At 43.9% G+C, this 26428-nt stretch overlaps 1 protein-coding gene across 2 annotated transcripts in view; it reads right to left on the reverse strand.

Annotated features, from left to right (window-relative positions):
- Positions 1 to 639: 639 nt before the first annotated feature.
- The window catches only part of LOC134357372 (fructose-1,6-bisphosphatase isozyme 2-like), an 83721-nt gene continuing 57932 nt past the window's right edge, over positions 640 to 26428 (reverse strand). Inside the window, exons 4-6 of one of the 2 annotated variants that reach the window (XM_063068869.1) lie at positions 18230 to 18367; positions 7620 to 7739; positions 640 to 942 (exon numbers count right to left, since the gene is read on the reverse strand). In XM_063068869.1, the coding sequence (XP_062924939.1) occupies positions 748 to 942; positions 7620 to 7739; positions 18230 to 18367 (453 nt within the window). In that variant the 3' untranslated portion in view covers positions 640 to 747. The remainder of the gene's footprint in view (positions 943 to 7619; positions 7740 to 18229; positions 18368 to 26428) is intronic. The other variant, XM_063068868.1, reaches the window with a different exon arrangement.

A 26428-nucleotide genomic window follows, 5' to 3' on the forward strand; every position in this document is an offset into this window, starting at 1 on the left:
CACTTTATTGCTTGTTCATTTCAATGGGGATGCAACGTAAAGATTTTTCCTCCCTTGGATGTAAGAATATGTAAATAAAAAATGTGACTCAACACTTGCAGGCTACCCCCAGCACATCCTTAGGTTGTTGGTTGTGAACACAAAGGCATGTTTCACTGTATACTCTGATATGCATATTATAAATAAATGAATCTGATCTGATTCTGATATTGGGACCAGAGGGTTAAGAAAAAACAAGATGTGGAGAAGGGTGTTGAGGGAATAACACGGGGAAGCGGTTATTGGAAGCTAGGGAAATTGATGTTGATGCTCTCAGATTGGAGACTACCGGGATATGTTGCTCCTCCAATCTGCGTTTACCCTTAATATGTCAGTAGAAGAGGCCGTGGACAAACATGTCAGTGTGGGAATGGGAAGTGGAATTAAAATGGCTGATCACCGGGGGATCTGGCTGCTACAAAAGATGGAGTGAAGGTGTCAGTGATGTAGAGGCCACACTGCGAAAAGTGGATGAAATTAAATGACACCGGTGGATTCACTTGTGAAGTGCTGCCTCTCCTGGAAGGACTGGCTGGGAAACAACATCCCAAACTTGATAACAGGAAATCAATATTTTGTAATAAGCACTCTTCTTCATTAAACAAGTCATTTTCTTATGCCAATATTAAATACAATTCCCTTTAATTAAACAGCATCCAGCTCTTTTTGACAGATTTATAAGATGCATAACTGATAAGATTTGACAGTTCATGCAGAAGTTTGGTGTTTCTTTACAAAGGAGAGAAATTCCTCAACATCATCAGGTGATCCCATAATGAGTGGAACTCGTTGATGAATAGATTCTGGCTTCACGTCAAGCACTGGCTGGGTTCCAGTAGTGGCTATGCCACCAGCTTGTTCCATGATAAAGGCCATTGGGTTGCACTCATACAGAAGGCGAAGCTGTGATTAAAAAAAAACTAATTTCAAACATAGAACATAGAACGTAGAACAGTATAAAACAGAAAGGTTCCTGGAAGTTCACATCACGATGACCTCACCTGGTCCCTTAACATTACCTCCCTGAACAAGAGTGACATGGAGGATAAATGCGTGGCTGAAAGATTGGAGCAGGGGGCAGGGATTCAGATTTTTGGATCACTGGGACCTCTTCTGGGACAGGTGTGACCTGTACAAAAAGGACAGGTTGCACTTGAATCCGAGGGGGACCAATATCCTAGCAGGGAGGTTTGCTTATGCTGTTGGGGAGGGTTTAAACTAGATTTGCAGGGGGGTGGGAACCAAAGTGAAGAGGCAGAGGATGGGGAGGTTGGAGCACAAGTAGAGAGTTTGTGAGGAAGGACAGGCAGATGTTAGAGCAAAGACGCACTCAGCCTGATGGTGTGAGATGTGTCTATTTTGATGCAAGGAGTATCATAAGCAAGGCACATGAACTTAAGAGTGTGGATCATTACAGAGACTTGGATGTCTCAGGAGCAGGAATGGCTGCTGAGTGTGCCGGGCTTTAGATGTTTCAAAAAGAGCAGAGAGGGAGGCAAAAGAAGTGGGGATGTGGCATTGCTAATTATGGATAGTGTCACGGCTTCAGAAAAGGAGGAAGTCATGGAGAGATGGTCTACTGTCAGTGTGGGTGGAAGTCAGAAACAGGAAAGGGGCAATAATTCTACTGGGTGTTTTTTTATAGACCCCCCCCAATAGTAACAGAGATATCGAGGAGCAGATAGGGAGGCAGATTCTGGTACGGTGCAATAATAATAGGGTTGTTGTGATGGAAGTTTTTAATTTTCCGAATATTGATTGGCATCTCCTTAGTGTAAGGGGTTTAGATGGGGTGGAGTTTGTTAGGTGTGCTCAGGAAGGTTTCCTGACGCAGTATGTAGACAAGCCAACTAGAGGAGGGGCTGTACTTGATCTGGTATTGGGAAATGAACCTGATCAGGTGTCAGATCGCTCTGTGGGAGAGCATTTTGGAGGTAGTGAGCACAACTCTTTTTGCTTCACCATAGCACTAGAGAAGGATAGGAGCAGACAATTTGGGAAAGCATTTAACTGGGGTAGGGGAGAAAATGATGCTATTAAGCAGGAACTTGGGAGCAGATGCTCTCAGGGAAATGCACAGCAGAAACGTGGCAAATATTCAGGGAACATTTGCATGGCGTTCTGCATAGGTATGTTCCATTTAGGCAGGGAAAGGATAAAGAACCATGGTGTACAAAATATGTAGAAAATCTAGTTAAGAAGAAAATGAAAGCTTACGAAAGGTTCAACATTTGCCAACATCCAATCTTCTGCTATGATTCATGTGGCTAGTGAGGATGCAAAGATAATCTTCAATGCCCCAGCAATCTCTTCCCCCACTTCCTGTAATAATCTGTGGTGTAGCCCTTTTGGATCTGGAGACTTACAGTATCTACAAATCGTTTTTCTAAAACTCCAACCCTACCTCTTTCTTAACTTCAACATGCCCCACCTAGTACATTGGTTTGTTCTATGCTGACCTCACATTCTTCAAGATCCCTCTCACTGGTGAACACTGAAGCAAAGTATTCATTTAGGATATCCCCTACCTCCTTCAACTCCAGGCACAGGAATTCCTCCAGGAATCCAGAAATTCCTTCTCTATCCCTGAGTGATCCTAGCTTCACCTTAGTCATCCTCCTGTTCTTCATGCATGTGTAGAATGCCTTGGGGACTTACTTAATCCTACTCCCCAAAGCCTTCTCATGCATCTTTGTCCAAAGTCTCTTAAGATCCTTGCTGGCTACAATAGCCATAGGATTGACTTCAATGGCACAAAACTACTATGCTGTGCCAGTAGCTTTTGGGATCGTCTGGTGAAGGAAGCCATTGAGATAAGCCTAGAGAATAAGAATTTTAACAAAGATGAAGGTCTCGCTCTAAGAAAAGAACTGTAAACAAGGTGGGACAACAGAAACCTGATTGGTGAGAACCAGCCAATCAGGAGGGATGGACGACAGGGGTCTATATGCCACCAGATTAGACATGCCTAGACATCATCTCTGATGAAGATGCCAGAGATTGTCATTGAAACATTGATTAAAATCAGTATTTGTACCCGGCTGGATGTCTGAGAAGAGATTACTTGTCAGAGGTGCCGGGAAAGCACTAGATCCTTTTTCCTTCTGTACCCTCTCTACTTCCTCAGAAATACCTGCCCCTCCACCTATCTTTGTATTGTCTGCAAACTTTGCAACAAAGCCATCGATACCATCATCCAAATCATTGGCATATAATGTAAAAAGATTTGGTCTCAACACAGACCCTTATGGAAGACCACTAGTCACTGGTAGCCAACCAGAAAAGGCTCCCTTTCTTCCCATTCTCTGCTTCTTGCCAATCAACCAATGTTTTATCCATGCAGGAATCTTTCCTGTAATACCATGTAGCTTGTTAAGCAGCCTCATGTGTGGCACCTTGTCAAAGGCCTTCTGAAAATCCAAGTACACAACATTAACTGATTCTCCTGTATCTAGCCTAATTGTTATTTCTTCAAAGATTTCCAACAGATTTGTCAGGCAAGATTTTTCTTGAGGAAACCATGCTGACTACAGCCTATTTTATCGTGTGCCTCCAAGTATTCTGAGACCTCATCCTTAACAATCGACTCCAACATCTTCCCAACCATTGATGTCAGACTAGCTGATCTATAATTTCCTTCTTCTGCCTTTCTCCCTTCTTGGAGTGACATTTGCAATTTTCCAGTTGTCCAGAACCATTCCAGAATCTAGTGATTCTTTAAAGATCATTACTAATGCCTCTACAATATCTTCAGCCACCCCTTTCAGAACCCTAGGGTGTAGTCCATCTGGTCTAGCTGACTTTTCAGTTTCCCAAGAACCTTCTCCCTGGTAACGGTAACTTCACATACTTCATGACACTTGACACATGGAGCTTTCCCCATACTGCTAGTGTTTTCCACAGTGAACACTGATGCAAAAGTACTTATTCCTTGTCCCCCATTACTACCTCTCCAGCATTGTTTTCCAGCAGTCTGATATCCACTCTCGCCTCTTTTTTATACTTTATGTATCGAAGAAACTTTTGATATCCTTTTTAATATTATTGACTTGCTTACTTTTGCATTCCATCCTTACCTTCTTAATGACTTTTTTAGTTGCCTTCTGTAGGTTTTCAAAAGCTTCTCAATCCTCTAACTTCCTACTAATTTTTCGTTCTATTATATGCCCTCTCTTTGGCTTTATGTTGGCTTTGACTTCTCTTGTTAGCACGGTTGCGTCATGTTACCTTGAGAATACTTCTTCCTCTTTGCGATGTATATATCCTGTGCTTTCCAAATTGCTTCCAGAAGTACCAGCCATTGCTGCTCTGCCATCATCCCTGCCAGTGTTCTTTTCCAATCAATTCTGGCCGTCTACTCTCTCATGCCTCCATAATTCCCTTTTGCTCCACTGTAATGCTCATACATCTGACTTTAGCTTCTCCTTTTCTAATTTTGAGGTGAATTTGATTATATGATGATCACTTGCCCCTGAGTCTTTTTTACCTGAAGCTCTCTCATCAACTCCAGTTCATTGCACAACACCCAATTCAGAATAGCTAGTGTGTTCAACCATGAGCTGCTCTAAAAAAAACCCTCTCATAGGCATTCTAGAAATTCCCCACTCTTGGAATCCAGCGCAAACCTGATTTTCCCAATCTACCTGCATATTGAAATCCCCCACAACTATTGTAACATTGTCTTTTTGGCATGCATTTTCTATCTCCTGTAGTATTTGTAGAAGTAAGGTTGTGGTCTACAAATACCACAACCTTACTACTGTTTGGAGGTCTGTATACAACTCCCATTAGGGTCTTTATACCCTTTCAGTTCCTGAGCTCTACCTGCAATAATCCAACACCTTCCGGCTCCACGTCACCTCTTTCTAATGATTTGATTTCACTTTTTACCAACAGAGCCACGCCACCCCCTCTGCCTTCCTGCCTGTTCTTTCGATACAATGTGTATCCTTGGGCATTAAGCTTTCAGCTATAATCTTCTTTCCGCCATGATTCAGTGATGCCTACATCATACATGCCAATCCGTAACTGTGCTACACAATTATCTACTTTATTCCGTATACTGCACGCATTCTGTTCCGTATTCACCCTTTTCAATTTTGTCCAGCTTTTATGTTGCAACTCATCCTGTTGACTACAAATTCATCCTATCATCAGGCTCTCCTTACTAAACATTGCCTCTGTTTGTAAACCAACTACCTCATCTTCAGCCCTATCACTCCAGTTCCCATCCCCCATCCTCCAGTTCATCAGCCACGCATTCACCTGCCAAATCATTCAATTCCTACCCACATTGGCATGTGGCACAGGCAGCAATCCAGAGATTACTACCTTGGAAGTCCTATTTCTCAGCTTTCTAACTAGCTCCCTAATATCTCTCATCAGGACCTCCTCACCTTGTCTACCTATGTCATTGGTGCCAATATGTACCAAGATTTCTGGCTGCTCACCCTTACCCTTGAGCATGCCATTGATCCAATCGAGTCGTCCTTGATCCTGGCACTAGGGAGTCAACATACCATCTGGTGTCTTTATCACATCCACAAAACCTCATCTCTGTTCCTCTTCCTATGGAATCTCCTATCACCACTGTTGACCTCTTCACCTCTCTGCTCTTCTGAGCCACAGCACCAGACTCAGTGCCAGAGACCCGGTCACTGTGGTTCCTGCAAGGCAGATCATCCCCCTCAATGTTACCTAAATCCCTTAATCGCAGGACTCTACAGAGAGTAGTGCGGACAGCCCAGCACATCTGCAATTGTGAATCTCCCATGATTCAGGACATTTACAAAGACAGGTGTGTAAAAAGGGCCCAGAGGATCACTGGGGACCCAAGTCACGCCAACCACAATCTATTCCAGCTGCTACCATCCTGGAAACGGTACCGCAGCATAAAAGCCAGGACCAACAAGGTCCGGGACAGCTTCTTCCACCAGGCCATCAGACTGATTTACTCACACTGATTTGGGTGTATTTCTGTGTTACATTGACTGTTCTATTTATCATAAATTACTATGATTGCACATTGCACATTTAATGTGACGTAACGTAAAGATTTTTACTCCTCATGTTTGTGAAGGATGTAAGAAATAAAGTCAGTTCATTTCAATGAAGTTGTGTACTCATGATTGAGGGGAGCAGCCACAGTTGTACACTGCACTGGCTGTGCCCTTCTCCTTCTCCTAACATTCACGCCGTGGCAAGTCTCCAGGTACGAGAAGCGTTTGATGGCTCTTGGCCTGTACTCGGCGGAGTTTAGAAAAATGAGGGGGGGATCCCTTTGGATCTTATCAGGGATGTTTCCTGTATTGTGTGGGTCTAGGCCCAGAAGGCACAATCTCAGAATACAAGGATGTCCCTTTAGAACAGAGATGAGTAAGAACTTATTTAGCCAGAGGGTAGTGAATCTGTGGAATTCACTGCCGCAGACTACTGTTGAGGCCAGGCCATTGAGTATATTTAAAACGCAGGTTGATAGGTTCCTGATTAGTCAGGGTGTCAAAGGTTAGGGGAGAAGGCAGGAGAATGAGATTGATGTTGGAATGGCAGAGCAGACTTGATGGGCTGAATGGCCTAATTCTGCTCCTATGTCTTATGGTCTTAATAGTCAAATCTAAGAAAGCCCAGCTAGATTTATAGCCAGTACTCGGTCAATAACAGCAGTTTTATGTTGGATAGCAAAAAATATTATCTATTGTGATTGGCATCTTGAGGTGTGTTTTCCTGTAGAAGCTGATGAAAAAAAGATTCTGTCTGGCTTATTTGGTTGCAAACTGACAATGGTAGGGTTAGATCATTTATATTAAAAATACTTCGTCAAAACTGAAACTACTACTGAAGCAAGGTAGAGTAAAACCAACCATACCTAACTGCTGCAGCATCACCACATTCAGAAATAGTTCACTGGGACACAAACACAGCTGGACAACTCAGAGTTGCCACTGGCAGATACAGTAAGTGACAGTCCAGCCAGGCATCCAAAATATGACAATAAGTTTTAATTGCCTCCATGACTCTCTGGGTAAATATACAGTACATCATAAAATGCAAGCAATCACACTGGGTGGAAATTATGAAGGTTCCTGTTGTGATCCAAGTAGGCAGATTTCAGACTAGTGGAGGCCCCAGAGCTTTAGCTAAACAGGGAATTGCCAGCCAGATTCTGACAGCCCTCTGGAGAGTAATGATGCCTTGTCTCGGATCATCTCCTTGACACGGAGCAAAAATTGATAATCATTTTCTTTCCTTGGAAATCATTTGTCAACTGAGCTACAGGAAGCTGCAAATATTCTGTTTTATTACATAAACCTGCACTTTGTTTTTGCTCTCTTTTTGCTCTACTTATTTATTTTAATTATATATATATATATATGTATCTTATTGTAATTTATAGTTTTTTTATTATTCTGTATTGCAACGTAGTGCTGCATGCAAAACAACAAATTTCATGACATATGCCAGTGATGTTAAACCCAATTCTGAAAATGATTAAAAGACAGACTTCTGTTTATTTGTGCTGTGTTTATATTTTTAGTACACTGGACACCCAGGATAACACACTTTGAATGAGTGAAACCTACCTTTCCTTTTGGAGTTTTCTTACTGGCAGGATACATGAAGATTCCTCCATACTTCAAGGTACGATGGACATCTGCCACCATAGATCCAACATACCTTGCACTGTATGGAGCAGAGCCATCCTGCATAAAAATAGTTATATTATAGATTTAATTCTATAAAATGGTGAACTACAAACTCCACTCCATTTATTTATGTAACTATTCCATAAATAAAGTTTAAATATATCTATTTTTTACTCAAAGGCAATAGTTTGCCACTGGAACCCCTCTCCCACCTTTTTCGTTTAGGAGACAATTCTGAAGAAGTTAGCATGCCAACCTTGTGTTAGTGGGACGTGGGACTTGAGCCCTCTCAGCAGTTCAGATTTGGTGTTAACTCAAAACATCTGCATAATTTCTTAAATGCATTGCAGCCTGTGTAGAACATTAGTGGGTGGGTGAGGGGGCTGCACAATCTGGCTGGTAACAGATGCTTGACGTTTTCATTTCCCTTTCAATACTTTCGAGTTATTTGTCTGCATGTCTGAGCAATGTTTTAATTGAGGCAGAATTACCTGTACCAACAAGGAAGCAGGGGATGTCAGTTAAACAGTGGAACAAAGCACACTGTGATCTTTGTTGAAACTTTGGTGACCTGAATCATCATGGAAGACTTTGAAGGAGGAACAAAGAGACTGCTGGTGTGATAGCCACCAAACTTCCCAGAATGACCACTCATGTACAATTGTGAATGACTGCCAGTTCCCTCACCACAGGACTCCAACACAGCATTGTTCTCAGCAGGGCAGGTACAAAATGGCGATAATATGATACGAGGTCATAATGTGTTCATAATGCCTCTGTGACGGTTGATCTTTGTTAAAGGTGGAAACAGAAAATTCTGGAAGTGCTCAGCAGGTGAGACAGCATCTATAGAAAGTGAAACAGAGCAAAAGTTTCAGGTCTGACATCATCTGTCATAACACTGGGGGCAGGCAGACAGAAGGTCTGAAACACTAACGTTTGGCTCCGTTTTCTTTCCACAGGTGCTGCCCGATCTACCAAATGTTCCAGCATTTCCTGCTTTTATTTCAGATTTCCAGCACCTGCAGTATTTTCTTTTATACTTTATGTAAGTTTTTCATTCTTGTTCATCCTGGCATCAAGCACAGACCCCATCCTCTTGCACCAACACATGCCCAATACAGTTTAGTTTTATCACAAGTTAACTAGTTATTTACAGTTTATCATTATACATACTAAATAATAATAGTATAATATCATCTTGCACAGCTCTCATAAAGAGGGGACTTAGGGAGCCATTTTGCAAGAAGGCATTAGATTTTGCATATAGTTCTAACAGCAGATTCCCAACTTTAATGTTCTCAAACCCCATATTTCTAAACATAATTCACCTCATCAATACTCTTAATTTTAGCCATACTGTCTTCCTGCATGATAAATTATTGTATGACATCACTGGAGTGCGGATGTGTGAAGGAAAGAGAATTCTTCAACCTTAAGAACATCAATCACTTCATGTGTTGACGTGTAGGACCCTACTATCTCACACTAACAGTTTCTTTTCACTTGGGGAGCTATTAACCACACATTGTGGCTCTGCAGTATGACCGTGAGTCCACAACTCGCGAAGAGATCTGTTCTATTACCGCAATCTACCGCATTTAGTAATGCTCCTGGGATTAACTTGGGCAGCCCACCAAGAGTTTCCTGAAAGAACTTGAGCCATAGAAGTAGAGGCAGTGGTCACTTTTTCTGGCTGACCAGAGCAGGAAAGTAAACATTGCCTGAGGTGTTCATGCAGAAGTCATGGAGGATGCTACAAGTTCTTGTAAGGATGAATGCTCACTCACAAATTTCTATGGATGTACCGTGGAGACCATTCTAACAGGCTACATCACCGTCTGGTATGGGGGGGGTGGGGGGAGCTACTACACGGGATCAAAAGAAGCTGCAGAAAGTTGTGAACTTAGTCAGCACCATCATGGGCACTAGCCTCTGTAGTACTCAGGGTATCTTCAAGGAGCAATGGCTTAAAAAGGCTGTTTCATTCATTAAGTACCTCATCACAGAGGACATGCCCTCTTCTCATTGCTACCATCAAGAAGGAGGTACAGGAGTCTGAAGGCACACACACAACGATTCAAGAACAGCTTCTTCTCTCTGCCATCTGATTCTTGAATGGATATTGGACCATGAACACTCCCTCAAAATGTTCGTGTAAATTTTTGTACTACTTATTTAATTTAACTATTTTATATATATACTTACTGTAATTCATGTTTTTTCTTATATTATTATGTATTGCATTTAGACGCTGCCGCAAAGACAACAAATGTCACAACATATGGAAGGGACAAGAACATAAGAACAAATATGCAAAGCTGCGGCTTTATAAATTATTGGCCAGACCACACTTGGTCTGTGAGTAGTTTTGGGCCTCTTATCTAAGAAAGGTTGTGCTGGCATTGGAGAGTGTCCTGAAGATATTAATGTAAGCGGAACATTTGATAGCTCATGGCCTGCACTTGCTGGAGATTTGAAGAATGGGCGTGGGAACTCTTTGAAACCTATCAAATATTATAAGTTCGTGAAGAAATTGTTATAGTAGGCGTGTCAGACTGGCGTGTACAGACTCAGAATAGAGGGACACCCATTTAGAACAGAGATGAGGAGGAATTTATTTAGCCAGAGGGTAGGCAATCTGTGGAATTCATTGCCACTGACAGATACGGAGGCGAAGTCACTGAGCATACTTAAGGCAAAGGTTAATAGGTTCTTAAGGGTGTTAAAAGTAATCAGGAGAATGGGATTGAGAGCAATAATAATTAGCCATGATGGAATGGTGGAACAGACTCAATTTGCTGAATAGTCTAATTCTGCTCTTATGTCTTATTGTTTTACGCTCTCGTGGAATCTAAAGTTGAAGCTGTATTTGGAAATCACCAACTTTGAACAGGCAGTGTATGCTGGGTTTGCATGTTTGTACGTGATTGCTGAATTGGAGATTAGGCAATGATTTGACCTATGTTTTGTGTAGAATTGCCAGGACGTTCTGCAAACTATGGCACTTTAGTCTGCTGCCATTAATTTCAAGTTTGTTTCAGAATATGTTCCAGATCATAACCACCTGCTCCTTCTTTAATTTTCTTATTTTACCTTTTTTTTGTTATAATTATTTCAAATCTGTGTTCTGGCCATACCACCCATTCTGCCAATGGAATCTCCATATCTTTAAAACCTCCATCTAATTTCCCCTTAATAGTTTCCATTCTAATAAAAGACAAGCCTAATTTCTGAAATTTCAACAGCCAGTTGAAGCCTTTAATCCCGTTGACCATTTCTAGGAAATTTCTGCTGCACCAACTGTTAGGCTACGCTTAAGTTTGGTGACAAATTTGGTTAGCTTGATCTAACCAGCATTTTATAGAGATTTGTGCGAGGAATTTTATTGAACACACTCCTTTTCTATAATAATTACTTCACTGGAAATGTGATGGAAACCACATTTATGTGTTTAAATAGAATCTCCTCCTCTCTTCCTGAATAACTACAGTAGTGAGGTAAGTGCAGCTACAAGCAAGTAAGTGATCTGAATCTACACCTTCATTATCGGACCAATTTCAATATCTTACAGCTTGCTTATGCAGTACTTCTGCTATTTTTTGACTTACTATACAAGCGGGAAGAAACCTCAGGCATGCTAGGATTTTATTTAACATTAATTTTTTATCTTTTTACTATGTTTCCACAATATTAACACCATTTCATTTCTTTTAAAGAATGAATTATTGTTTGCATGGAGTTTGCATGCTCTTCTATTTCCTGTCACATCCCAAAGCTCCAGTAGTTTTAAAGTTAATTAATTCCTAGATTATTCCTACACTAAGTGAATGGGGGTATCGAAGAACTGTTAATGGACAACTTCAAGGACAAAACAATATAGGAAAATAGTGCAGAAATGGGATTTCTCTGTTAGTAGTAAAGATTCAATGGGCTGAGTGGCCTTCTTCTACATTACAAGGAAATCTGAAAGGATAAATGTCCCCAAATTAAGAAATTTTAAAGTTGCCTAGATTTCCTCCATCACGAAACATTGACCTTTATTAAGTTGGAGATCAGGATCATCATTGATATGGGTGGCATGGTAGTGTAGTGGTTAGCACAACGCTTTACAGTACCGGCAACCAAGGTTCAATTCCCGCTGCTGCCTGTAAGGAGTTTATCCAATCTCCCGGCCACTGCAAGGGTTTCCTCCGGGTGCTCCAGTTTCCTCCCACATTCCAAAGAGGTACCAGTTGGTTAATTGGTCATTGTAAATTGTCCTAGGATTAAATCGGAGGATTGCTGGCTCAGAGGGTTGGAAGGACCCATGCTATGCTATGCTGTATCTCAGTAAAAGAAAAATGCACTATAGACACACAACCTCCTGACAATCATAGCAAAGGGACACAAAGGAACAAATGTTGTATATAAAAAAAACAACAGGAATTCTGCAGATGCTGGAAATTCAAGCAACATACATCAAAGTTGCTGGTGAACGCAGCAGGCCAAGCAGCATCTCTAGGAAGAGGTGCAGTCGACGTTTCAGGCCGAGACCCTTCGTCAGGACTAACTGAAGGAAGAGTGAGTAAGGGATTTGAAAGTTGGAGGGGGAGGGGGAGATCTAAAATGATAGGAGAAGACAGGAGGGGGAGGGATAGAGCCGAGAGCTGGACAGGTGATAGGCAAAAGGGGATACGAGAGGATCATGGGACAGGAGGTTGTATAAGTTGTATAAGTCAGACACTGGAGGTTAACCCATACTTACAACATCTTAGTTCAGGCAAAATGTCAAGGTCCTCTGAAGAGAATTAGTGGGGGCAAAGATATTTGTCATGAGACTGGTTTTGCTTTTGATGAGCATTCAGAATTGCATCCAATCTGGAGCTTTGGGATGTGACAGGAAATAGAAGAGCATGCAAGCTCCATGCAAACAGTAATTCATTCTTTAAGAGAAATCTAATCTCACCAGTTAAACTCGTGAATGTTGAGCAACGTCAGTCAATAGCTCCAAACTAGCTACACGTTCAGATCGTTCAAAGATCAGACTGCCCAATAAACAGTGCACTAAATGCATAGTCCGCTTGTGCTCTTAAAGTTTGTTTTCCAGCAAGTTGGTACAAAATAAAGTCAATAGAACTGGGCTATTGCTTGGAGTAAATGAGAATAGTGCCAGCTGACTGTAGGTTAGGAAATAGGCAAGTGCAAAGAATACCATCAAACTCACTTCAGGACTTCTTAAGCAGTATCTCCTTGGTCTTATTTTATTGAGGGCTAGCTGCAGTCAATGTAGCCTGCCATATTCTGTACAACATTCTCCACTGGTCGGGACATTACTTCCCAGCTGTCCACATGATGCGCAAGCCAGGGCAGCGCGACATGGAGAGCAAGCCGTTGCCCATGCAGCCGCCTCCCCCTCTCAGCTCCTGGTCCAAGTGGCACCACCTACAGCATCTACAAACGCTGCCCCCAGCTTCTCCGGTGGCTGTGGAGAATCCTCAAGGTCGTCTGGAAGAGAGGCGAAGTGCTCAAGCAATGGAAGTATGCAAACGGAGTGTGGATTCCAAACGAAGAGAACTCCGAGAACATCAGCCAGTTTAGGATAATATCCTTGCTGTGTGTTGAAGGGAAGATCTTCTTCAGCGTGGTGGCAAAGCACCTAACAGAGTACTTCCTGAGGAACAATTACATCGACACCTCCGTCCAGAAGGGTGATGTTCCGAGGGTACCAGGCTGCTTGGAGCACACTGGGGTCATCACACAGTTCCTGAGAGAGGCCAGAGAGAATAAGGGTGACTTAGTGGTTTTGTGGTTGGATTTGGCCAATGCCTGTGGGTCAATCCCCCACACGGCTGTTGAAGACGCTCTGAAGAGGCACCATGTTTCTGAAGGAATCAGAAGCCTCCTTATGGACCACTACAACGAGTTCCACCTGAGAGTCTGAACAGGGCCAATAACACCAGACTGGTGCAGGCTGGAGACTGGTATCATCACAGGCTGCACCATCTCAGTCACCCTTTTCGCCCTGGCAATGAACATGCTGGTAAAATCTGCAGAGCCAGAGTGTCGAGGCCTGAAATCAAGATCTGGGATCCACCAACCACCAATACGAGCCTTCGTGAATGATCTGACCATCACTATGGAGTCAGTGCTTGGTGCTAGGTGGATTCTTAAGGGGCAGGAAAGGTTGATGAGGTGGGCAAGGATGTCTTTTAAGCCTGCAAAATCAAGATCTGTAGTATTGAAGAAGGGGAGAGCACAGGAGAAATTTTGTTTCTCTATTGAGGACATTCCAATTCCTACCATCACAGGGAACCCTGTTAAAAGTCTCGGGAAGATGTTTGATGCAACACTCAGAGATAAGGCGGCAATAGGAAACACCTGTGGGGAGTTTGAACAATGGTTGCAAGAGGTTGACAGGACTGGCCTTCCAGGGTAGTTTAAGGCACGGATTTACCAGCACGGAATTCTACCAAGAATCCTCTGATCACTGCTTCTCTATCAGTTTCCAGTTTCCACTGTTGCTGAATTAGAGAGGGTAGTCAGCCGGTTCCTGCGAAGATGGCTGGGTTTACCAAGGAACATCAGCAGCATTGCTCTGTACGGGGATAACTGCAAACCGAGGCTCCCCCTGAAACCCATCGAGGAGGAGTTCAAGGTTTTGCGAGCAAGAGAGGTGCTGCAGTTCTGGGAATCTTCAGATCCAAAGGGTGCCGGAGCAGGCGTGGCAGTGAGAACTGGAAGAGAGTGGAGAGCAGAAGCTGCAGTGGAAGAAGGTGAGATGTGACTGCGCCACAAAGTGCTGGTGGGGGCAGTCGCCATGGGAAGAGTTGGACTTGGAAGCCTTGAGGTCCCCCATTTTGACCAAGTACAAGGGAAAGAGCGACAAGAACTGGTCCAGAATGAAGTAAGGGTAAGCTGTGAAGGAGGAGAGGACCAGCAGAGCAGTGGCAATGAAACAGCAAGGAGCCTGGACCAGATGAGAGCAGGTGATCGAGCGAAAGATCACGTGGAACGATCTCTGGAAGGTGGATTCACACCACATCAAGTTCCTTATCCAGGCTGTTTATGACGTCCTTCCTAGCCCATCCAACCTGCACTGCTGGGGCCTTGCAGGTTGCCCTCTCTGTGAGAAGACCAGTACGCTAGAGCATATTCTGAGCTGCTGCTCCAGAGCTCTTGCCGATAGCCGTTATCGGTGGCAGCATGACCAAGTCCTCTGGACAATTGCTGAGACAATCTGCTGCACCCTTAACATCTGCTGGAAAACAAGTCCGGTCAAGAATACCATCTGCTTTGTCAAAGAGGGGAAAAGACCAACAGAACACCAGAAAGCAACCAGGTTGCTCTTCACTGCGCAGGACTGGAAGCTAAAAGCAGACCTGGGAAAACAGCTGCAGTTTCCTCCCCACATCACAGAGACTACACTGCGGCCCGACATTGTGTTGTGGTCCGACTCACTGAAGCACGTTCCTACACTTGAGCTTACCGTGCCGTGGGAAGAACGCATGGAGGAGGTTTACGAGCCAAGTATGAAGATCTGAAGAACAACTGCCAAACAGCAAAGTGTTGGCCAGTGGAGGTCGAGTGTCGTGGCCTTGCAGGCCAGTCGCTCTGCAAAATACACACTGCACTTGGAATCACGGGAGAGAGAAGAAGGAGAGCCATTGCTACCACCACAGATGCAGCAGAGAAAGTGTCAAGATGGCTCTGGATAAAGAGGGCAGATTTGTGGGTTGCTGCTAGGGCACAGGCCGGAGTCTGATCAACCCCAGTCAACACCTGAGTGAGGGTGTATGATGTTGAAAGACCCGAAACACCTGATGACCCCAGGTAACATCACCGATGATGTGCCCCAGCTTAGCATCATGCAGATGTTTCTGTAAGAACGCTGCGCTGTATCTCAGTAAAAGAAAAATGCACCATAGACACACAACCATCCTGACAATCATAGCGAAGGGACACAAAGGAACAAATGTTGTGTAAGTCAGGCACTGGAGGTTAACCCATACTTACAACATCTTAGTTCAGGCAAAATGTCAAGGTCCTCTGAAGAGATTTAGTGGGGGCAAAGATATTTGTCATGAGACTGGTTTTGCTTTTGATGAGCATTCAGAATTGCATCCAATCTGGAGCTTTGGGATGTGACAGGAAATAGAAGAGCATGCAAGCTCCATGCAAACAGTAATTCATTCTTTAAGAAAAAATCTAATCTCACCAGTTAAACTCGTGACAGTTGAGCAACGTCAGTCAATAGCTCCAAACTAGCTGCACGTTCAGATCGTTCCAAGATCAGACTGCCCAATAAACAGTGCACTAAATGAATAGTCTGCTTATGCTCTTAAAGTTTGTTTTTCAGCAAGATAGTACAAAATAAAGTCAATAAAATTGGGCTATTGCTTGGAGTAAATGACAATAGTGCCAGCTGACTGTAGATTAGGAAATAGGCAAGTGCAAAGAATACCATCAAACTCACTTCAGGACTTCTTAAGCAGTATCTCCGTGGGCTTATTTTATTGAGGGCTAGCTGCAGTCAATGTAACCTGCCATGTTCTGTACAACATTCTCCGCTGGTCGGGGTCGACCAGGGACATTGCTTCCCAGCTGTCCACGTGATATGCAAGCCAGGGCAGCACGACATGGAGAGCAAGCCGTTGCCCATGCAGCCGGCTCCCCCTCTCCACACAGATGATGAATCCAGTGGGACAGCAGAGACCGATAGAGTTTGGCCCCAGCGGCATCGCGGGAGTCAGCATTGAGCTCACCGTAAGGACTGGCTTAGGGACTCTAGCTCCAGATTTTTCTCTCAGGGTTTACTCCCGAAGCCTTCCCCATGAGTCGGTATAGCCCCCAGAAGTGGAGGTTTGAGATCAGAGTTTTCCTTCTCCTAGATGAGCTGCCAATCACAGCTGATGAGCCCCATCTGCCCGAAGTGACTGCCAGTAACGCGCCTTTGCCCCTTCTGCTGTCAATAGAAACAGTTCCGCCAGACTTTAGTAGCTAAGCCATACATGAAAACTAGGAGGTGGACTTGGTTTTCAGAGGCTATTTGAGATACACGCTAATTGGGAACATTTAATCCCCGGTACCATCCGCAGTTATAACAACCTGAAGGAACCGTACAACACTATCATCTGTGAATACAGAGACGGTACACAGAAACAGACCATTCAACCGGTCAGGTCCTGCTGGGTCTGGGTAGTAACTCCGCCTACTTTCCTTTACCACTGCAACTTATTCCTCTTATTGTCATTGATGGTAGTTAAGTTCTTCAGGGACTGGCATTCTTCCTGCTCAAGTAACATGCGGGATTCCTGTATTTTGCACTCATGTCATCTGTTAGTTTCCTGCCAAACCCATTTGGCAAGAAGAAGAAAGCCACGCTGCCATTGTCATACACTGGGATTGCTTTGTGCATCCAGGATACCAGCCCCAGCAATACTGCTACATTTCCACCTCCACCTGCGGGCACCTTCCTTAAACATAAAATCCTGCATGTCAAATAGTTTTTGCTCATTTGCCAGTCCACATCATTCCACAATGCCTCACCTAATAAAAAAAAATGGTCTGATAATTGCACTATTTTGCCGGTGTCTTCATCCAGTATCTGCAAGAGATCAGCTTTATTTGTCACATGTACATTGAAACATACAGAGACCTGCGTTATTTGCAACAAATCAAATCCGCAAGGATTGTGCTGAGCAGGCCACAAGCATCGCCATGCTTCCATTGACAACATGGCACACCCACAACACACTAAATTTAACCTTAGCTCTTTGAAAAGTGGGAGGGAATTGGAGGAAGTCCAATGGTTACAAAGGAGAATATACAAATTCCTTACAGGCAGAGGCAGGAATTGAACCTCAATCAGTGATCGCAGGTACTGTAACGTGATATGCTAACCGCTACACCATCGTGATACTGTGCTGCTCTGTAATTTTGGTTTACCATATAATCCTTGTTCATGAGTGTCAACTGTATTACCATATCTGACCCAGTAGGAAACAAATGGGATACTAATGACATTGGTTGGAGCATTTCCACCGAAGTAATAATTTGTCAATTGAACATGCAGTAGTAGATTAGACATTGGCTTCAAGTTTGGTTGAAAATGCCCCATTCAAAATAAACTTTGATTTTATTGGTGAATTTTGGTAATATGGATTTAAATTTTCTGCAGACTAGCTGTACTTAACTTTAAAAGATGAATGTGAGATAGGCATCCATATTTCTAATATGTCTTGATGTACCAAGCTATGCATCAAACAGTAAGGAAGGATCTTCTGCCTCCTTCAGAGTAGGAGGAACCTCTAAGTCTATGCACGTTGCACCGTGACAGATTTTGGATGATTGTATCAAAGTGTGTTTCATTCCTCTAATTCCACTAATAGCTTTAATTTCTTAAACAAGTTGACTTACAAAAAAGATTTAAAAATCAAAGTATGTTTTCAAGAATTTGAGAGACATTCTTCACCCATTTTTGTCTCTTAATGAAAGTCACTTGAATCTGTTACATCTGAATTTCAAAAAGATTGGTGGTGTTTCCTTTTACTGAACTAAGTCCATACCTCAGGAAATTTTTTCCTCTGGATGTATTCCGTGAGTGCAGGATCAAAGTATTTGGCATAGCCCTCATTCAGACTGTATATAACTCCTTTCTTCTTTATTTTCACATTCTGTTCCACAAGAATAAATTCACCTATAGCCTGAGAAGAAAAGGAAAGAGTATTATTGGAGCATCAGGCAATATAAATTTAGGCTGTTAGAATTACAGAACAGAATAGAACTTTATTGTCGATGCTCAAGACAAGAAGATTGTGGAGCTACTCCAGCCCGTACAGGTAGATATTTACAATACATGCAGTATAGCTTAATTTTAAAACTAAATAAATAAACAAATAGATGGGTGGATAGATAGATAGATAGAGAGATAGATCGATAAATATTCTCATACTTACATGCAACAATCCAGGAATTTAGCGCTGATTATTGCAGTAATTACTACAACATACAGCAATGTTGTTCATTTGTGGTCAAGTAACTGCCATTAATATGAAACAGACTGGGAAGATAATTAACTATGATCCTATCATTTAAGAACTTGTGAATCATTCTTAGTTCCCATAAATGTTACTTCTTTGATGCGTTTGTTTTTCATCTCCTCCTTAGATCTTGCTTCCACTCCAGTTCTGTGGGTGTGAGGTAGGTAAAGACTCTAATGCAGGAGGCACTGACTGCCACATTTGGGACAGGAGGTACCTGATGGGACAAATTGGTGGGGATCTTGGACTCCACCTATTGTTTATGCTTGGCTTCTGTGTGCTTCCAACGTTAGAGTCAAGGTTGTTACTGGCATCCCTAATGCTCCTACTCCTTCTTAAGCTATCATAAAACAAGTCTCCCTGTTAACGGATGGTGATGTCACACTCTTTCAGGGTCTTGAAAACATCCTTGAATTTTTCCTTTAATTCACTCAATAGTCTCTTATTGTGAGGGGACCTGGACGAAACCATCTGCTTTTGAAGTCTGGTGTCATGCCTGCAAACCAAGTGGCCTGCCTATCAGAACTATCTGAACTACCCAGGGCTTCATTGCTGGGTATGGTTGCCTGGAGAAATACACAGTGCCAGAAAACATTTACCTGGAAGATTGGCCACAATCCAAGTGGCCTACTCATAGATCATAGAACAGTACAGCTTGGGAACAGGCCCTTTGGCTCATGATGTTGTACGGAACAAATTAAATAATAACTCCAGCTTTTATTTTTTATGTTGTTATGTTGTCTAACAGGTATCAGTGCTTAATTTGGGGGTGTTGCCATGAGGTCCTGATCTTGATTTTCTGGTGAACAGTGCTGGTTATGATAAGTGTTGTAATGTGAGCATTATTAAAAGTAAGTTAATGCTAATTAGGATAATGGGGGGTTTACTTCCGTTCTTTTTACTTCCAGTGCTTTGTATATAGTGTCCCTGCCGTGTTGTACGGGTTGTGAAAGCCTCTGTATACACATAATGGTTTTGACATTCGAGATAAAGTTGTTTCTTTGGCATGAAGTTGTCGAGTGTGCCTTTTTCAAAGCAGAAGTTACCACATATTTTTGGCGACGAGGTGAACTGGTTTTGTGGATGTGTCGGTGCATTTCGAACGGGAGCAGCAGCGTCGTTAAGGAGCCTCACATTCAGATGGCTACGTTTGAGACTATCAGTGAATTTGTGGAGGTAACGGAGGACTGGTCGGAGTATGAGGAAAGGTTGGGACACTTTCTCTGTGCTAATGGAATTACTGAGGAGGCTAAGAAGCGCTCTATTCTCCTGAGTGTGTGTGGGGCAAAGACTTACAAGCTAATAAAGAGTTTAGCCACACCACGGAAACCGGGGGACATTCCATATGACGAACAGGTCAAGCTCGGCGGGAACCACTACAATCCGAAACCTTCTGTGATAGTCCAACGGTGTAAGTTTCACAGCCGTTTCAGGAAGCCAGGTCAGTCCGTGGCCAATTTCATGGCCGAGCTTCAGCAGCTGTCAGAGCATTGCAATTTCGGAGTGGTGTTGGAAGACATGCTGCGTGATAGATTGGTATGCGGCATTAATAGTGACGGCGTACAACACTGCCTGTTAGGGGAAACCCCACCATTGACTTTCAAGAAAGCCTTAGAGATTGCCCAAGGCATGGAGGTGGCTGCTAAGAATGTCAAGGATATCCAGAATGGACATGGGGGATCGCAGTCGGCTACGGTACACCAAGTCAGGAGGGAGACTGGTAAACAGGCAAAGCGGGTGGAATGTTTCCGGTGTGGAGGGACGCACTATGCAAATGATTGCAAATTCAAAGACACTGTCTGCCATGCTTGTAGCAAAAAGGGATATTTAGCTAAAAAGTGCAGAAGTTCAAAGGGTAAGATTAAGCCTGGGCAGGAGAAAGCTCAACGGGCTCAGGCAGCCACACACCATCTAGAAGAAGCAGATGAAGAGGCAGCGTGTGCCTACAACATGTTTGCAGTGGAAACAGATCAGGAGCCACCTGAACCATATTATGCTACAGTCACTGTCAGGGGAAAGGACATTAAGTTTGAGATTGACTCAGGGGTTACTGTATCGGTCGTTAGTGAGGAGACCTACAGGAGGACATGGGGGTCCAACCTGCCTCCCATTAGACCATCAAAGCTCACACTCAGGACCTAGACGGGGCAGCCCATACCTCATTTAGGGGTGTTATATGTGGACATTTCAGCCGGGGGTCAGAAGGCTGAAGCCAGGCTAGTGATAAGTAAGCGCAGGGGGCCCAGTCTTTTGGGTCGCGATTGGCTTCGCAAAATCCGGCTAAACTGGCATGAAATTAAGTATGCACACATGACGGAGGACATTCTGCAGTGGTATAGTGACGTTTTCAGGGACGAGCTGGGAACACTGAAGGGTGTGACAGTGGAACTCAATGTCAACCCTGAGGCTACACCATGTTTTTTTAAGCCCAGGTCGGTGCCCTATGCCATGAAAGGCAAAGTCGAGGGGGAGCTGGAATGTCTACAGAGGCTGGGCATTATTGAGCCCGTCCAGTTTTCAAGTTGGGCAGCTCCCATTGTTCCAGTTTTGAAGGCAGTCAAAACGGTGAGGATATGTGGGGATTATAAGTTTATGGTGAATCAGGTCTCTAGGCTGGAGGAGTACCCATTGCCACGGGTGGATGACCTGTTTCCGACCCTGTCAGGGGGTAATCTGTTCACAAAGTTGGACATGAGCCACACCTACCAACAGCTGCTGCTCGACGAGGATTCAAAGGAGTACGTCACAATTAATATGCACAAGGGATTATTCAAGTACAATCGCCTGGTGTTTGGAGTGGCGTCCAGCCCTGCCATATTCCAAAGGACAATGGACACTTTGCTGCAGGGGATTCTGCACGTAGCAGTGTACCTTGATCATATTTTGATCCGGGGGCTATGGAGGTGGAGCATCTGGCTAATTTAGAACGGGTGCTGAAGAGGCTCTCAGATGCAGGGCTGTGGTTGAAACACGGAAGATGTGTGTTCCTGGCATCGACTGTGACTTTCCTGGGACACAAGATCACAGCTGAGGGGCTTTGCCCTGTGGAGGACAAAGTGAGAGCTATTAGGGAAGCCCCAAGCCCTAAGACCGTCACTGAACTTAGAACATTTTTGGGCATGGTGATTTATTATGGCAAGTTTCTTCCTGACCTCTCAATGGTTTTGACCCCACTGTATAAGCTGCTTCACAATGACACTAAGTGGCAATCGGGTGAAGAGCAGGGGAAAGCTTTCAGGGAAGTGAAAGAACTCCTCCACTCAGCAAAGCTGCTTGTTCACTGTGGCCCAGACAAGGAGATCACCCTGGCATGCGATGCCTCGCCCTATGGAGTCGGGGTAGTTCTCTCACACGTAATGGAGGACCGCTCAGAGAGGCCTATTGGTTTAGCTTCACGTACCCTGACAGCTGCTGAGAAGGGATATTCACAGCTAGACAAAGAAGGTCTGGCCATTGTTTTTGTGGTCAAACGCTTTCATCAGTACCTTTATGGATGCGTATTTACAATTTATATGAACCATAAACCACTGATGAGCCTGTTCAGTGAGACTAGATGCATCCCACCGCTAGCCTCAGCCAGGATACAGCGTTGGGCTCTTACGCTGTCAGCCTACCAGTACACTATAGTGTGCAGAGTGGGTGGGGATAATGCAGACACTGATGCACTGAGTCGACTACCTTTACCTGAGACACCTGTCACTACATATGTGCCTCCAGAGACTGTGTTTTCATTGGAGAGGCTGTCAGAGACACCTGTAAAGGCGACCCAGATCAGGCAGTGGACAGAGAGGGAGCCAGTCCTGTCCCAAGTCAAGACTTTTCTTTTACAAGGCTGGCCCAGAGTCGTGGAAGGAGAGGAACTGAGGCCTTATGCCATCGCAAGACAGAACTCAGTCTGCAGGATGGCTGCATTTTCTGGGGGGGCGAGGGTCATTGTGCCTCCCCCTGGCTGTTCACAGATTGTGGAGGAAATTCATGAGACTCATCCAGGGGTGTCTGGAATGAAAAGTCTTGCAAGATCCTACGTTTGGTGGCCAAGAATGGATCAGGATCTGGAGAACAAGGTAAAATCATGCACGCAATGTCACACTGATCAGAATATGACTGCACCAGCTCCTTTGCACCCATGGGAGTGACCAGGCCACCCTTGGTCTAGGCTACATTTGGACTTTGCTGGCCCTTTTATGGGGCAGATGTTTCTTGTCATGGTAGATGCGCATTCTAAATGGATCGAAGCTCACATCATGAGCAACATCACAGCCCCTTCAACCACAGACGCACTCAGGCAAGTGTTTGAAGTCCACGGGTTGCCTGACACTCTGGTCACTGATAGTGGCCCGATGTTCACCAGTGAGCTGTTCAGTGAGTTCATGCAACAGAATGGCATTCGTCACATTCGGACAGCCCCTTTCCACCCAGCCTCCAAGGGTTTGGCTGAGCCGGCTGTTCAGACAGTGAAGGAAGGCCTGGAGCAGATGACGGGGGACTCTCTTAGCATTCAGCTTTCACATTTCCTGTTTAAATACCACCTCACGCCACAGACTCCAACTGCCCACACTCCAGCAGAGATGCTGATGGAGCATAGGCCCAAGTCAAGATTGGACCTGCGGCGTCCAGACATGAAGGCAAAAGTGGAGAGAAAGCAGGAAAAGCAGAAGGAGGGACATGATCAACATGCAGTTAAAACCGGATGACAATGTCTATATGAGAAACAATCACATGGGGTTATTCTCAAGCAGAGTGGTCCCCGTCTCCTATGTTGTTAAGCTGGCTGATGGGCCTGTTTTCCACAGACATCAGGACCATGTGCGCCTGCGTCATGATACTGGCTCAGAGGCAGACAGTTCCATGGAGTTTCCATTTGTGAGTCAGACTACAGTGGAAGCATGTCCACCAGTGACTTTGCCAGAGGGCGAGATGCTGGCAGAGGGTTCGGGGTCCCCTGAGGAGGATGGATAGTCTCACGCAGACACACAGACCCCTCTCATGCCCCCAAAACCAGATCCACCCAAAACACCCTCACCAGCGGTGCCTGCTGGGTCACTGGGGGTAGTTTGCAGATCACAGTGCACTCACAAACCTCCTGACAGACTGAATCTTTGACGGGACAGGTTTTTTTTGTTGTTGTTAGATTGAATGTTGAATCTGTCATGTTTTCCAGATGTTTTGTATTGATAAACTGTTGCTCAGATACTAGTATAAGTTTTCAGGGGTACGCAAGTTAATAACACCACTGTTTTTATTTCCTAGTTTTTACAATTGGGGAATGTTAGATTTTAAAGGAGGAGAAGTGTTGTAATGTGAGCATTATTAAAAATAAGTTAATACTAATTAGGATAATGGGGGGGGGTTTACTTCTGTTCCTTTTACTTCCGGTGCTTTGTGTATAGTGTTCCTGTCATGTCGTATGGGCTGTAAAAGCTTCTGTAGATACATAACAGTTTTGACGTTCGAAATAAAGTTGCTTCTTTGGCATGAAGTTGTCCAGTGTGTGTACCACAATAAGACTGTGCTTTAAGCATTTTGTCAGGGGGAGAACTCTTTTGGAATGAGTCCCTCTGTGCAGATCATTCTTCTTCAACCCAGGGATTGAAACTGCCCTAGAGCTAAAGCTTCTTCAAAGTCTTTCTTAGCCACTTCATCAGTTTCCGCAGATGGTCATACGTACCAACATGTTAGTTCTATGTTGAAGTGAGCCTAAGGGTCATAAGGCATTCAGTTATCCTACAGGAGGCGTAGGGTAATAATTTAAACATGCTGTTTCTTGGCAGCAAAACTGATCCCATGATGACAGAGCTGTTGTCCCCTCTTGCTCTATGAGTCCTTTCCTGCTCATTCAACACTGCAATGCCATTGTCAAAGTGTCTGAGATCCCATGGTAGGATAGTGGAGCATTGTTCACGTCCGTTGCTGCTGGCCCTGCCCTGACATTTCAGATTGTGAACTTCATATTGTGGATTTGAAGTTGTCTGTGTGTGACAAATTTGAACTGGGGTAGTCAACGCACATGGACCTGATACAGTAGGGTTTAGATTCAGGACAACTACTGTATAGATCACACACTGTTGCACTCACACCTAGCAGGGCAAACTTATAGGCACTTATTCATTTCTATCCTCATGCATGTATGGTTGGTATCAACATGGATGATTTTGCCTCCTGTCCTCTCCCAGCATCCTCCACATACACGGCTCTTGCCCCTCTCACTTTTGATCCTTCCATTCCTGAATCTCTTTTTCAGTGTCACCTGACCCTTTCCACTCTCCCTCAGCCCTCCTTCCTCCAACTATTACCCAATTATGGGAAAGATGTCAACAAAATCGAGAGAGTACAAAGAAGATTTACTAGAATGATACCTGGATTTCAGCAGCTAAGTTACAGAGAAAGGTTGAACAAGTTGGGTCTTTATTCTTTGGAGCACAGAAGGTTGAGGGGGGACTTAATAGAGGTATTTAAAATTATGAGGGGGATAGATAGAGTTGATGTGGATAGGCTTTTTCCATTGAGAGTGGGGGAGATTCAAACAAGAGGACATGTGTTGAGAGTTAAAGGGCAAAAGTTTAGGGGTAACATGAGGGGGAACTTCTTTACTCAGAGAGTGGTAGCTGTGTGGAACGAGCTTCCAGCAGAAGTGGTAGAGACAGGTTCGATATTGTCATTTAAAGTAAAATTGGATAGCTATATGGGCAGAAAAGGAATGGAGGGTTATGGGCTGAGTGCAGGTCGGTGGGACTATGTGAGAGTAAGCGTTCGGCACGGACTAGAAGGGCCGCGATGGCCTGTTTCCGTGCTGTAATTGTTATATAATTATTTGGTTATTACAAACCCTTTCCTTGACTTCACACAAATTTCTCACCCACTTCATAATGCAACTTACAGAGCTCATGATTATCGAGGCTTTGCAAATTTTAATGACTGGATGTTTTTTTAAAAAATTGATGTCAGTAACTCTTATCACTGGGAATCAGGCTGGAAATACTGACCGTGTCAAGAAAAGGGAGGTGATAAGCAGGTTGTTGTGTCAGAATGTCCCTCCTGTGTTTGCCTAAGGTTTGCACAGAACATTAATGTTCAAAGTTCAAGTAAGCTTATTATTAAGGTACATATATATCACCATATACAACCCTGAGGTTCATTTTGTTATGGACATACTCAATAAATCTAATAACCTTAATAGAATCAAAGAAAGATCGCAACAACTAGGCAAGCAACCGGTGTGCAAAAGATAACAAACTGTGCAAATACAGAAAGAAAGATGAAGTAATAATAATAAATGAGCAATAAATATGGAGAACATGAGATGAAGAATCCTTGAAAGTGAGTCCGTTGGTTGTGGGAACATTTCAGCGAAGGGGCAAGTGAAGTTGAGTGAAGTTATCCCCTCTGGTACAAGAGCCTGATAGCTGAGGGTTAATAACTGTTTCTGAACCTGGTGCTGTGAGGCCTGAGTCTCCCGTACCTTCTTCCTAAAGGCAGCAGTGAGAACAGAGTGGTGGGGCGGGGGGTCCCAAATGATGGGTGCTGCTTTCCTGCAACAACACTCCGTAGAGATGTGCTCAATGATTGGGAGAGCTTTACCTCTGACGGACTGGGCCGTATCTTCCATATTTTGTAGGATTTTCTGTTGAAGGGCATTGGTGTTTCCATACAAGGCTGTGATGCAGCCAGTCAAAATACTCTTCATCACACATCTATAGAAATTTGTCAAAGTTTTAGATGTCAAGC

The sequence above is a fragment of the Mobula hypostoma genome, chromosome 16, assembly GCF_963921235.1.
Source record: "Mobula hypostoma chromosome 16, sMobHyp1.1, whole genome shotgun sequence".
NCBI lineage: Eukaryota > Metazoa > Chordata > Chondrichthyes > Myliobatiformes > Myliobatidae > Mobula > Mobula hypostoma.